Source organism: Aspergillus bombycis (genome assembly GCF_001792695.1).
Source record: "Aspergillus bombycis strain NRRL26010 chromosome Unknown contig00002, whole genome shotgun sequence".
NCBI classification, from domain to species: Eukaryota; Fungi; Ascomycota; class Eurotiomycetes; order Eurotiales; family Aspergillaceae; genus Aspergillus; species Aspergillus bombycis.
Window position 1 is genome coordinate 686,809 of NW_019170004.1, and position 14,135 is coordinate 700,943.

The window sequence follows — 14,135 nt, forward strand, 5'->3', positions numbered from 1 at the left end:
CTGGTAACAGGCAAGCCGGTCAAATTCGTGATGATACCCGTTCTTGTGGCGTGTATGGAGCTTACAGAGGGTGCGGAAAGGAATCGGTGGATTCTGCAGGTTCCGAAATTGGTCTGCTGCTCTGATGGCTATGGGCTGTATATTCAGGGTGTTGTCAGGGCGTTCTGGGCGGTTAGGGATGCCGGGATTCATTTCAAGGGATATAATGTGAGCAAGTATCTGTACGACGAAGCCGATAACTTGATGGAGACCTTCGAAGGGATAAAAAGCCCAGGATACAGGCTGATGGCGTCTACGTGATCTTTGAGATGAGTGTCCGATGCTTCTTCATATTTTCTATCCTAGGTTTTTAATGTACATATCTATACAATGCCCGGACCATCAAATTTGCAATCGAAGATATAAACCCAGAACTTCAACCACCCAGCGCGGCAGTGACAGAAGCCAGCATCCCCAACCGAGACTGGATATAAATCTATCATCCATTCTATTCCCGAGTGCATTCAAACCAGCTACTCAAGCCCGAACCCCTTCTCCTGCAACACCTGCCTCATCCTCTCCCTCCCATCCAACCCCCCGGACGCCATCAAACCCGCGACAAAAGTCCCCCAGCTCACGCGACCGAAAAGCTGATGCCAGTCATAAAAATCACTTAGACCCTGATTATACCTCTCAACATTCTCGCGCTGGCAGCTATCATCCCACGCCTCCCGATGAAGAACCTCCTGCAAGGGCAACCGCGGCTTAATATCCACTACACGGCCAGGGTCAGGCACGCCGACAGCCATGCCAAACAGGGCAATAGTTTTGCTAGGTAGACGTAGCAACTCGCAAAGCTGGGCGGCGTTATTCCTCGCTCCGCCGACATAGCAAATCCCCAGCCCCATGGACTCTGCAGCCAAAGCCGCATTCTGCGCCGCCAAGGAGGTGTCAATCGTCGCCATAAGCAACATATCCATGTTATCCAGCGCCTTTCCTGGCTGGTTCTCCCACCCGGAGATGTTTGTGAGACGGTTCAGATCCGCGCAGAAGAAGAGCATCAGCGGTGCCTGCTGGATGAAGTCTTGGTCTCCGCAGAGCTTTGCTGCCGCGGCTTTGTGGACGGGGTCTTGCACGGCTACCACGCTCCAGACTTGCAGCATTGAGGACGTGGAGGCACTTTGTGCGGCAGAGATAAGGGTTTCCAGCGTGCCGGATGGCAAGGGGTCGAGCAGGAAGTGGCGGCTGGATTTGTGGTGCCAGATTGCGTTCAGCACGGGGTTTGGGCTTGTCGCTTCTGGTGGTGAGCTGCCTAGGTAGCGGGCCGCCAGAGCGGCCTTTGTCGGGTTGGAATCCATGTAGTCACCCATAGCGGTGGTAAAGATAGGGTAATATGATTTTGAGAGTATAAAAGTCACTGAAGATTGGATTCTTGGGCGGCGCTGGGATACTTTATAGACATGCTGCCATGACCTCCACCGCTATGATTAAGCGGGAGGTTGTACCCGAAGGAATTTCTCTCATCAAACGTGCGATTTATAAGCTTCGCGCATTGATTTCAAATTCTTGCACTCATTCTTCTCCCTACCATTGTGGTTTCCGGCTCAAAGTTGATATGGATCTCGTAGGCTGTGTATACATGGCACCCTAAGAGACATGTGGGGCATAAGTAGGACTCCGCCAATCAGCTAACGGATAATCTGCCGGCTAATTGCCACGGACCGGGGGGTTAGACCCTACTATTAGATACTAGATATGTGATAAGGTGTAATAGATATTGCCACTGCAAGGCCAGCTTAATGCACACAAGTGATATTTCATCCGCAAGTACTTATTTCAAAACACGAGGCCCAAAGCAAAAGCACTTCAAGACAAAACATACTCTTGTCTGCTTAGGAGTCATCTTGTTGGGGCTTTCATCCAGCCAGAAGCATAAATCGCACCCTTTCCGCCAAGTCTTTCTCGACAACAGCAGGCTAAACAATCCCACGAGGCTATGTACAACCAAGAAGTGGCAAGAGGTGGAAGAAGAACTCAGTAATGAGTTCGCAGCAGTTATTGGTCATTGTATTCATAGTTATCTGGCGCCTTCTTCTGACTTTGATAGCAAAAGCATTCTGAACTGTGCTCATACGCATGTTAAGGTTGTTCAGACCTTTGCATCATCATGAGTGCGTTAGACAACTTCAGTGGATATCCCAGTTCTCGGCATCAGTACTATACTGTAGCTAAAACATGAAAAGAAGATATGATTGTATCCCGTAATGTACATACACCAAAAGCATCTATCAAACTCCACACCACCGCGAGCTCCTAGCCTCTCTCAGAATCTCAGCAAACGTCCGTTCCTCATGGCTCCAGGGAATATCAGAGATCCGAGGAGTTGATGTCGATGTTGACGGTAATAATACGTAGCAGCGAGGACATTCCGACTGAGAAGGATATCCCCAATCTTCGGACCGCCCGCAGAAAGGCCGGTTGGTACAGAGTATCACGTCAGTGAGCATATGATTGCAGCAGTTGTACTTCTTGTATATGTTTCTGCACATGGTGGTAGCTGGGATATGTTAGGTGGAGTTTTCCTTTAGGTAGTATATGCAAAATTTCTTACTATGATCGTATATATATAGTTATGAGGGTGTGTATGTTGTTGGTGAAATTAAGTGATATCCTAAATGTCTCTAGAGCTATGATGTAGAGCACATCAAACCCTATCCCAGGCGGATTGTGATGTGATATTGCAACGAGTTCCGAATGGGGACTCTCAAGCACTAGGGTCGCTTTGTTCTTGGTATTTTCGTTTCACTCATGTTAGACATTTACCGGTTTCTTGCTGGTGTTTCTCCACTAGCCCCTAAAGGGGCAGTTTGGGATAATGGAAAGTGAAATCGGATCAAAATAATCAACTGAGAGGAGCATGCTAACATACACTACCACATAAATGAGGGTAAAACATGTGTGACCCAAGCCTTCAACGGTCAGTGTAACAACACCAGCTACTATATATAGTGTCCAATTATACACAAAGAACTTCTAGGGGAACGCCTGCTGATCAGTTCTTACAGTAGATATATTGGTACTAGAAAAGACCCGTCAGGCATGCTATTCTGGGGTCCAGTATTGGACACGACAAAGACCAGACAGACTGGACAGACTGGACCTCCAAACATCATGTAAGAAGACCCCAATGCTCCTGAACAAAGTCCTCTACCACATCGAGAAAACCTTGGAGCTCCACTTTGCTGGTTCCTAAGATCAAGCTCAGCAAGCCACGTCTGGCCATCCAGTACCCCTTACGGACGGCATAGTACCAGAATAAGTCTTTCAAGATCGATTCAACCCCATTCGATTCTGTTACCAAATCATCCCCAGAGATGATTCCTGCTTTGTCGATCTGCGACGTGAAGTGGATGTTACACACTGCCCCTAGCCCAGTGAATGTCATTTTAGTACCTCGGCAGCGCTCTTGCAAAAGCCGACGGAACCAATCCCCCATACTGTTGAGTTCTATGCAAGCCTCTGGCGTATAGACATGTTCAAGGCCAACCAATCCCACATTCATAGCTAGGGTATTATTATTGAAAGTTCCAGAATGGCTAATTTGAGCCTTCTTCTTCGATGTCTCCGACGCAGGTCGTGGGTCATACGCCGCGAGAAGGTCCTTACGACCACCAAAGACGCCGATAGTCATCCCCCCGGCAATCCATTTCCCTAAAGTGGTCATATCAGGCTTCAATGCTGTGCCATCATTGGGACTTCGGATGACAGACTGAAGTCCGCCCGGGGCAAGTCGAGAAGTCATCACCTCATCGAGAATAAATATAATCCCGTTTGCCCTGGTCTCAGTCTGAATTGTGTGTAGGAATTCTGCGGTGCCCGGTATACATCCCCCGGCACCTTGCATGCCCTCGACAAGCACGGCTGCGGCTGTATCTCTGTTTTCAGAAATGAGTTTGCGGGTTCCTTCCACATCGTTGTATTTGCCGACAATCCAATCTTCCTTATCGACATTGTTCTCAGCGATGCCATGTGGAAAGGTGAGAACACTGCCGTGATAACCGCCGCTGAACACAATGACTTTAGATTTTTCTGTCACGCCGCGAGCGATGCTCAGCGCATGCAGGTTAGCCTCCGTGCCAGAGTTGCAGAAACGTAATTGTTCTATGGACGTGATCCGCTGACGGATCGCTTCTGCAAATAGGGACTCTGCGGTCGTCGTCGCGCCTAGATTCAACCCTGTTTTCGTAACCGTAGAGATGATGGTGTCTCGGATGATCGGATTTGTATGGCCATGTAAGCCGGCTGTCATTTCTCCAACCAGATCCAGATATCTGAGGGGGTGAAACAGTCAGCTTCAAATTGGCAAAGATAATGCAGGTACCTACTCGTGTCCATCTATATCCACCAATCTATTCCCTTCGCCTCGCTCCATGCAGACTGGGAAGGGATTGGTGTGGAGCACGGAGCGAGTGTTACCACCTGGTAGCACTTCACTAGCCAGTTCGTGCTGAGCCTTGGAGTTTGGGTTTTGCTCGACGAAGACTTTCTCTGCACTAATAAGCATCTCTTGTGCCTTTTCTAGGGTACCTTTTGGGACATTCGGGGATGCGGCCATTGTGGCGATATATGATTATGATCGAGAAAACTGGTCGCTGTTTGATTGGACTATTGAATAGAATTAATTCCCTAGATGCGGTTGGTTTGTCGAGCGCATTCAAGATGTAACTACTGCAGCTAATTGAACTGACCCGATGTTTGGATCAAATGTAGTCATCATCGCCTGTACGCCACATCCGAGAAACTCTCTCACTTTCGGGTCTCGCATTTCGGGTTTATTGATTTTGGAGATCGGCCGGATTCCCGCTCTCGTACCCCGCACGTTATCGTCTGGAACACGGTTTAGGGCCTAGAAGAGGTTATAGAGCGACATTTCGCATTATATAAAGCTTGAATGACGGCCATTTAACAACGGGGATCTGATTTCTAGGAAATGCATGCATGCCATTGGCATGATCGAGAAACGCTTCCATGACGAGTCTAGATAGAACTTTCTAAGTGATTCAAAAAAGGACAGGAAGTAGTACTAGTAGCTATAGAATCGGCGAACAGCTTCTAGAGTACTGTGGGAAGAATATCAAATTACATGCGACCAGTCTCCGGAAGGATCAGACAGCATTGCCATAAGGAAATCCGTGTCAATCCCGGTATCATTATCCATACGCGGTGCTTCGTGATCTAAAACTAAAAAGTCCGCTTGACCTTGTCCTGAGGTACTATTATGTAGTTCTTGAGGTCGAACGGTGCCACGAGTAACTAAAGACTCTGGTCCCGAGTCTCTCCCACGATTTGTAGTCTCGTGGGGTTGACAAGGTGCTCCTGGCGCGCCTTGTGATAGAGCAGCCAGGGCACTCACAGTTGTGGATTCCGGTTCCGCAAGGCGATGCATATTGTCATGGAGATCTTGGAACTCCTCCCGTCCAAGATGTGGGAAATCATGTCCATCTGTTTTTAGGCGTGTGAAGATTCCCGTGAGCTCACCCAATATTTCATACCAGCGTTTCACAATCCTCCACTTTTCACTAGCAGCCTTGAGCCAACCGAGACTCCATGTGTACTTTTCTTTCGCACCCTCGAACCCAGGTGCCATGTACGGCCAAGTGTCTGCATATAAAACTGCGCTGGCGGCACTGAACATACAGAAAGCCGTGAACGGGGTCTGAAACTGCACACCCCGAAGTTCAATATCTTGCATCAGCTCTATAATAGTTGAAGCGGCCTCGAAGAGTTCCTGGGAGCTGCGATGCCACCAGCCATCAGGAGGTGTCTGCTCCACAAATGGGGGGTCAATCGGACCACATGGGCGCGAAACCCTGTGTGGGAAGAAAGGGATGTATTCTCGATGTAGAAACAAAAGGCTCATATAATAGAGCAAGTTCAATAGTGCGAATCCTTCGACTTGGCTGTGTAACATGTGTGCCTGTATTTGTCCAGCGGCTCGCGAGTAGACTAACCTGGACGAATGCGTCCCCCTCCAGGCCTCCACCGTGGTCATAGAGCGGTTCCAAAAGGATGTAGGTTCCCAGGGAGGTTCTATAGATTCGGGAGAGGGGTATCTTCTACCACCTCTACAGATCCAAGTAGACAAGGTGGAAAAGATGCCAAAGCCCTCGATTATCAAGGAAAGAATCTGCTGTGGTCCCTCAACTTTTCTATCGCTACCCATAGTCGATAGCGACCTATCTGGCCCCAACTGTGCTAGGAAGTAAGGTGTTATTGTCGACTCAGGGCCAAAGTCGAAATCATCCTCAGTCATAGGTAGCGGAATATCAAGCACCTCTATATCAGCGCATTGCGGGCCATATCTTCCACAGCGTAGGATACAGTCAAGCACGAAGCAAGCCCAGGCAGTCCTGATGGTCGTTTCCTGGTCCGTGGAGTTTGTATACGAGGTATCCTTTATATTTCCCCTCATCTGCGAGTAAATGCCGTTCGCCATTCTCGTGGCCATGCCTAGACGTCAAATTATTAAGCCCCACTCGGCACCTGCAAAGTCTGCGTCACGCACCTGCATATATCCATGCCTGAAACCCATTCCCCTCTCCCCAGTCGTACAAACTGAGCAAAATCATTGCATGGGCGGCGTCGATCCCAGGATGTTGTGCTGTGTAGGTCATGATATTCTCACGCACAACATTGGCGAAATGCTCAGACACTAGATACAGACTCCCATATTGATCCACCAGTTCGGGAATATACCGTGCACATAGAGCCACGATAGCACAGAGCTTTATGCCAGGAATCCTATCCGGCACGCCGTACTCAAAGAACGTTGCTTATGTACAAAGCCGAATTCAGGGAACTGCTGGACAAATATCCGGCTCGCACGAATGACCAATTCTCGATCCACATTTGTTAGAGCATTTTCAGGTAATAATATGGTATTCAGTTGCTGGGGCGCAGTATTGCTCTGCCTTTCACAACTGCCGTTTGCATCAGCAACTGCATTTGGCGTTGAAGAAGCCGTCTGTGATTGTCGATCTGGCAAGTCATCGTCTCTCTTCTCTGTTCTTCGAGAGGCCGATGCTTCCCCTATAACAGGCTTTGATACGCGATACGTACGAGCCGCGGCAGCTGGGGGATGAGACAGAGTGTCCCGCTTCCTACGTAGGACAGGAGTAGTCAGGCTACATTCTCTGTCCGGATGGGCCCTACATGACTTGCAAGGCGGAGTACCATCGTGGTGGCACTTGATCTTTGACTTCCTAGATCAAGTAAGCGTTTGGACCATTGCAGGAGGCGAGAGTTCGTTATCTTAGGGCTCAACGTCACATATACAGAGACCCATCGACAAAGAAGAAGGCTTACCGACACCACTGGCAGGCCAATGTCGTCCTCATTTTCGGAGAGATATCAGACTTCGGCAGTTGCTGCGGCATCGGGAATACGAATTGTTGCCAGTAGGTTAAGGCCGAAACCCGATGCGGGCCTTTGACTTGAACTAAGCTGAAACAGGAAGGCGGCCCTTCATTCTATACATCGGTTCCATCAGACCCGATGAAGACCATAGAGTGATGGGCTTTGCGCTTGTATACTGTGATGCGGACATCTTGCGAGATGATTGTATTCTTGCTCTGATTCCTTTTAGCTATATGAGCCACGATGTTGTATCCCAATGGCTCCATGTATTCATTCCATCAACAGATGGTTTCAAAGCGTTCCTGGATTATAAACAGAATAATACTAAAACTTGCAGCTAAAACAGGACTGTTAAAGAAGTAGTCATAGGTCTACATAGGTATAATAGTACAGATGTCACATACGCTCCGAGGGGAAGATATCAAGTCCGATATGGATCTGTTTTCCTAGAAACATCCCAGTGGTTATCCAAGTTGCGGCCGCAGAGCCAGGACTGGGTCTAAGATAACAGCCCACAACCCAACTCAGCTTACCTTGAGTCCGGGTCAAAAGGAGTTGTACGGAAGTGTGTGGTCCTAGTCGTCAGGGTGAACCTCAGCCCTTGGCTAGGTATACTGAACAATTCCACTGGGGCTTTCCATGGGAGAATTCCATTCTACTGAAAGAGGGATAACCAATCATGGGCCGTCGATCGTGCAGCACTGTTGCATCTCTTGATCTACAAGGGGCTAATGCAGCCATATGGGTTCGGGTGCTGGGGCATATGATCTAAGAATTTAGCCAAAATCTATGTTTGCTTTTTGACTCCTCCATTTTGAACTCCCAGAAATACAGATCCGTCCCCGGATATGGCCAAAATTGGTGATCATGTCCTTGTACGTAAAAACAGAAATTAATAGTACATAACTGCATCAGAATACCTTTTCCATTGACCTTCTATCCCCCTATCTTCTTGATTGACGATATCCTAAAAGCATAGTCCTTGTAGATCTTTCAGCTATGATATCATGGCTGTTCCTATCTAGAAGTTAATTTCAAAGTATCAGTCTCCTGATCTCCTAGAAGTTAACTACTTGGCTAGGCGTATTTAAATTTAGTAGTCCTATCTCGGAGTTCTTCCTATTCATAGATTCTAGTCTCGGGGTATATATTCACCTCACTCCCGCACCATGAGTTCTAGATGGTCACTTAAGTCATTTTCTTGTGAGACAAATACCGACAGTTTTCAACATCTTGCATAAACTTTGACCTTTATATAGTCATGGATATATTTTTCAATACAGCCTGACTTCTGTGACTTCGCTCTTTCTCACACATTCTGTTTTGGGGCAGGACTGCAGGCCATTTGACGTTGCATTGACGGAACTAGAATTCCAGTTATAGATCCAGATTATTTTGGTGACATATATTATGAACCATACCTGTCAGTTTGGTATAAGTGGAGCCTTACGCTCACACTTGCACAGCGATGACAACGGAGAAAACGTCGCCAATGCCAGCTTTAGCACAGTTTGAGATATCTAGTACTTAGGAGGCCGCTGAATCTACTTAGTTCGGGGATTTTATACAATCTGGAGATTCCCATCTATTTTTCTATCTTCGTTTATGCTGGGTTTATAATGATGACTAGTTCATACCATGTCTCTATTCTGCCTGTATTATTATGAACTCCTTGAATATCATCAATGGCTTGATTTGTATTATTTCTAGGTTGGATATAGTGGCATGCATAACGTATTTGTTCTAGCGATTTACTTCATGGTATCATATACTTGCAGCAAGCAGAAGTTGCAGAACATTTAAAGTATACTGCACAGTTACTCTAGTACTATTATGACCAGCAGTTTTTCGTAAAGTCCAGGTAAAGAGATCGACTCGATCGGTGAGTTAGGGTTCATAGTACTTCGTACTCATAGCCCTTGAAATGATATGCCTGCAGGACGTTTTGTGCCCAACATATCCCCGTCCTTGAAGGTATGTTTCACCACAAATAATCCAGATTTATTCTACATGCGTTCAATGACAAAGGTTAGGGTACCTAAGGGCTTATATTAAGAAACAAGAGTAAATCTTGGAAGGCGGCCACTGTCTGATTGAGAAACGGAGCTACGGGACTGGGAAATAAAATTGCCTAAGCGAATGGGAAATCCTTTGAGGCTGTGCTTCCAGCCGGCTGCCTTACGATGCAACCATTGAGAACCCCAACATAATCTACTTTCGAGCACCCCGAGATAATGGCAACCCAGAGAAGATCTAGCGGTACAAGATCTCGGACTGGCTGCATTACATGCAAGTGAGTATTGTCTCTAATGAGAAGGTTATAGGGAAAGTTAACCAGCCCGTAGGCTACGACACGTCAAGTGCGACGAGACAAAGCCCATGTGTCTCCGATGCCAGGAGTCAGGACACAAATGTGAGGGCTACGATAATGCATCTCAGTCCCAACTACGCCGGAGAGTCAAAGCGATCCAAAATATGTCGCGCAGACCTCTCCTGAGTGGGGATCATCGCATTGTTCTCCGTCCCGAGACCCGAGAGGAGCGTCGGTGGGCGGATTTCTTCCATGCTCAAACGGTAGTGGCATTCTCGGGATTCTTTGACTCCATGCTCTGGTCATATTTGATTCCGCAGATTAGCGAGGGAGAGCCGACCATTCGCCACGCCATGGTAGCCATCGGTGCCATCCATGCCCGGTATCAAATTGCGGCGGATCCGACAGTGGCCGATCACGCCTTCACAGACCAGTTTGTTTTGCAGCAATACAATAAAGCGATTCGACATCTAATAGACCGCATGTCTACAGTAGACAGCCAGAACTGGGAGCTAACACTGGCCACTTGCTGTCTTTTTATTTGTTTGGAAATCCTTCGCGGGAAAAAAGCAGAAGCACTAGATCATATAGACGCTGGCCTGAAGATGCTTTACCAACATGAACAGAGATGGGGCACACCAGATCGCAACACAGAATTGTATAGGGAACTACACCAGTTACTCTCCAGATTCAATTTGGAGGCTTCGTTCATGGGTCGTCTCTTGTGTCCTCTGAACTTCCCGTCCCAGGATGTTCCAACTGCCAACCTGACATTGAGCAGCCTCTCTCACGCCAGGAACTATCTCGACAGTTTAATGAACAAAGGGCTCGCGTTCATCCGATCAGTCGGCTTGGACAGGAAACCCCGAGACTCGCAGCGGCAGCAGAGGTTAGAGCTCGAGCAGCGAAAGCTCTGTTCTGAGTTTGACACCTGGCTAGTGTCCCTAAACAAGCTGATCCAGAGGATGGGGCCATGGATCCAGCAAAGTGACCAACGCGCCTCACTCAATCTGAAGATTTACCATCACACTTCGCTGATCTGGGTAAAGACAGTTCTGGCACGGGATGAGAATGTCTTCGATCTCTACGTTTCAGATTTCGATGCAGTGGTTAGCTACGCGGGAAGAGTGATCCAACTCACCGGGGAAATCGACAAACGCACTAATAACCAATCGAAGTTTTGTCTCGATGGCCAGGTTATCGGACCTCTCTACTATGCAGCTACCAAATGCCGCAGCCCTGCCATTCGACGAAGAGCCATCGATCTTCTTATCCGTTATGGGAAGATAGAGGGCATGTGGGACGCGAAGCGATATGCAGCAGTAGCGAATTTAGTGATGGAGGTCGAGGAGAGCGCGTGTTTGGAAGTCATAGAGAGTGAATTGGATGTGGACCGGCATGCTCGTGTTTACGAGTGTCTTCAGCCCGAAGTAATGGAGAGCAACCCTTGTCAGGTCCTGTTGTTGTTCAAGCCGGATGGGGTAGACGGTGATTTTCAGCAGCGCATGGAATTAGTGCACTGGTAGAGCTTGTGGAAACTCGTAATTCTCTTACTGCATGCTGTTATTAAATTCTACCCAACACTCTGAATATGTCACCCTAGTCTCGTCATCTCTGTTGGGTCTTTACTTCTTTACTTAGTGGGTCCTTGATGTACGGGCCTTTTATGCACAGCAGTACGTCTCGACAGTCAGCCTCTAAATTGCCGTCATGGCGCAGGGTAGACAGCTTTAGGGGCTCGAAGACCTGGCTTTGTCCAATGATCGAGGCAGGCTCGTAACTACCGACCCAGTTCTATCTTTAACCGTAATTTAGGCCAGGGCTGTGTTGGCCGATCTTCATGCCTTCAGTTGGGGCTGAAGAACGCGATTCGCTGGAAGGAAACGCTAGTTCATACCACTTACGGAGGAGCCAATCACCGGCCGGTTCCCCAGCAGCCTTATACATCTGGCTTTCAAGATGGATTCTGGGGTCAACTTGCTACATCTACCAGCAGGATTAGAAAACGACAAGGCCGTTAGTTGCTATGTCCTAAGTTTCATATTTGTCTCTTATTGGCTATCCCGTAAGAGGCTTACTATATCGCAGATATCCATGGTGTTCTCAAACTATCCACATTAGTAGCATGAATAATATAAATACAGAACAAAGGTGCTGAGAAGAATAAGCCATCAATCTCTCAATTGCACAATAAAGCAAGTAACATACTTACTCACAATGCGCTATTCACACTTCCTCCTCCTTTTTACACCCCCTCTCGCCTTGGGCAAACTATGTCTCATCCAAGGACCTGCCTTCCCAGCCCCTAAGGAAGTAGCCAGCCGCTCATCTTTCATACAAGCAAAGAACCTGCTGCTCAATACTCTCGACAAGGCAGTCCATATATCAAATGCAGGTGAAGTATCAGGTGTCGACCCGGCCTCAATTTCGTTCAGTCTCCAGGTCTTCAACACAAAGAACGATCAACCACTGCTTGAATACTACCATACCGCACCCTCCATTCAGAATAGTACGGTAGGGGTGAGAAAGGTTGACGAGGACACTGTATTTCGAATCGGCAGCGTATCTAAGCTATGGACGGTCTTGCTGCTCCTGATTGAGAAGGGCGATGCGTCCTTCAGCGAGCCTGTTGCCAAATATGTCCCGGAGCTGCGCGATGCAGCAAAACAGCTCAGGCATAACGCCACCATGCGAGGTGATAAGATTGACCATCTCCGCTGGGATGAAGTCACAATAGGGGAGTTAGCAAGTCATATGGCTGGGATTATCAGAGAGTGTACGGTGATACTGGTGTTTTCTCTGGTTTCACAATAACTCAACTAACTTGTCTGGGTTCTTAGATGCCTCTGTCGATATTGCAGCCCTCTCTGCTTCAACGCCCGAGGGATTCCCTGGGCTTCCAAAGTCTGATATACCACCGTGTGGTACGAAGGCTGCATGCACTCGGTCTGGTGAGTTCAACTCCCTTTTGCCACAAGAAAATCACCTACTAATTCCACGTCTAGAATTCTTCGATGGCATCCTAAAAAGCCATCCGATACTCTACACTAGCTCGACACCTATCTACTCTAACCCCAGCTTTCAGATCCTCGGGTATGCCCTCGAAGCCATGACAAACCAAACCTACCAGTCTCTCCTCCAAAGGGACTTGATAAATCCCCTCGGTCTATCGCGGTCGAGCTACGGCAAGCCAGAAGACGATATAGCTATCATTCCAGGACCCGCCACAAGCAGCTTCTATGGTGTAGACGCCGGCGGCGAGACCGCGTAAGTGCCTAAGCAACGATATCCCCACTACATAGTCTAAAGTCTAATCATCCACAGCGCGGGTGGCCTCTACTCATCAGCCAGAGATATGTCAACCATCGGTCGAGCAATCCTGAACGGCACTCTCCTCCGTCCTTCCCTAACAAGACGATGGATGAAGCCCCGCGCTCACACCTCCAGCCTTGAAGTCTCCGTCGGTGCTCCATGGGAAATCTACAAATTGACCAGCCCCCGACTGATCGACTTATATACCAAATCAGGGGACCTGGGCATGTACTCCTCCATGCTTGCCCTATCCCCAGAGCACAGCCTCGGCTTCACAATCCTCGCCGCAGGCGAATCGACCACCCAAGCCGTCGCCCTCATAACAGACCTAACCATCAACACACTGATCCCAGCGCTCGAAAACGCAGCCAGAGAGGAGGCCAAGACACAGTTCGCAGGCGAGTACTCTTCCGGGAATGCGTCCATCAAAATCACCACGGACGACCAACCCGGCTTGAAGGTTATCGAATGGACCAATGAGTCTGTGGATATGATGCAGCTCCTAGTTGCGAATCTGGGGTTGCAAAATGCCTCGCATCTCAGCGTTCGTTTGTATCCCTCTGGACTGACGGCACAGGGGCGGGTTGGCTTCCGGGCTGTCTTCCAGGATGTTTCTGAGGGGGATAAGGGAATTGGGCCTGTTACGCGGGCTTGCACTACTTGGACTTCTGTGGATAGTATTATATATGGGAATGTGGGTGCTGATGAGTTTGTGTTTAGGGTTGATGGGCGTGGGAGGGCTGTGAGTGTTTCTCCGAGGGCTTTGCGTGTTGAGATCCCTAGGGTTGGTGAGTAAGAGGTGTGTGGTCTTTGTTAGCGTGCGTCTAGATTAGAGGCGTTTGCTTCTGCTGTGTGTTTATCTTCGGTTTTGCTTTCCCCTTAGTCTTATTCTCTTTAATTCGACTTTCTTTGCTGCGTTATAACACGGTGTGGGATTATAACACCTTCCTGTCTTTCTTTTGTAGGTATTCTCAGTTGAACAAATTGGCACAAAAGTCTGGTGGAAGCCCATAGGTTATTGTTTTTATATGTAAGACCAGCATCAACTTCGCAGTTGCTAGCAGGTGTTCCAAATATACATCTGTATTCCTCTGTCAAGGTATATCCTACCCATAAA

At 48.2% G+C, this 14,135-nt stretch overlaps 5 protein-coding genes across 5 annotated transcripts; 2 read left to right on the forward strand and 3 right to left on the reverse strand.

Annotated features, from left to right (window-relative positions):
* Nucleotides 1-512: 512 nt before the first annotated feature.
* Nucleotides 513-1,349, reverse strand: ABOM_000651 (uncharacterized protein; the record flags this gene model as incomplete). The annotated part of the gene is made up of 1 exon (XM_022527781.1): nt 513-1,349. One exon carries the CDS (start codon nt 1,347-1,349, stop codon nt 513-515), a length of 837 nt encoding a protein of 278 aa, XP_022394289.1.
* A 1,799-nt stretch (nt 1,350-3,148) lies between these two features.
* Nucleotides 3,149-4,594, reverse strand: ABOM_000652 (glutamate-1-semialdehyde 2; the record flags this gene model as incomplete). Its single annotated transcript, XM_022527782.1, has 2 exons — nt 3,149-4,310; nt 4,365-4,594. 2 exons carry the CDS (start codon nt 4,592-4,594, stop codon nt 3,149-3,151), a joined length of 1,392 nt encoding a protein of 463 aa, XP_022394534.1.
* Nucleotides 4,595-5,113: 519 nt separating this feature from the next.
* ABOM_000653 (fungal specific transcription factor domain-containing protein) lies at nt 5,114-7,415 on the reverse strand (the record flags this gene model as incomplete). Its single annotated transcript, XM_022527783.1, has 4 exons — nt 5,114-6,489; nt 6,545-6,811; nt 6,865-7,139; nt 7,345-7,415. The coding sequence occupies 4 exons, from the start codon at nt 7,413-7,415 to the stop codon at nt 5,114-5,116; spliced, it is 1,989 nt and encodes a 662-aa protein (XP_022394535.1).
* Nucleotides 7,416-9,629: 2,214 nt separating this feature from the next.
* Nucleotides 9,630-11,232, forward strand: ABOM_000654 (Zn(II)2Cys6 transcription factor; the record flags this gene model as incomplete). Its single annotated transcript, XM_022527784.1, has 2 exons — nt 9,630-9,688; nt 9,741-11,232. The coding sequence occupies 2 exons, from the start codon at nt 9,630-9,632 to the stop codon at nt 11,230-11,232; spliced, it is 1,551 nt and encodes a 516-aa protein (XP_022394539.1).
* Nucleotides 11,233-11,923: 691 nt separating this feature from the next.
* On the forward strand, nt 11,924-13,814 carry ABOM_000655 (serine hydrolase domain-containing protein; the record flags this gene model as incomplete). The annotated part of the gene is made up of 4 exons (XM_022527785.1): nt 11,924-12,482; nt 12,547-12,657; nt 12,712-12,973; nt 13,031-13,814. The coding sequence occupies 4 exons, from the start codon at nt 11,924-11,926 to the stop codon at nt 13,812-13,814; spliced, it is 1,716 nt and encodes a 571-aa protein (XP_022394540.1).
* Nucleotides 13,815-14,135: the final 321 nt, after the last annotated feature.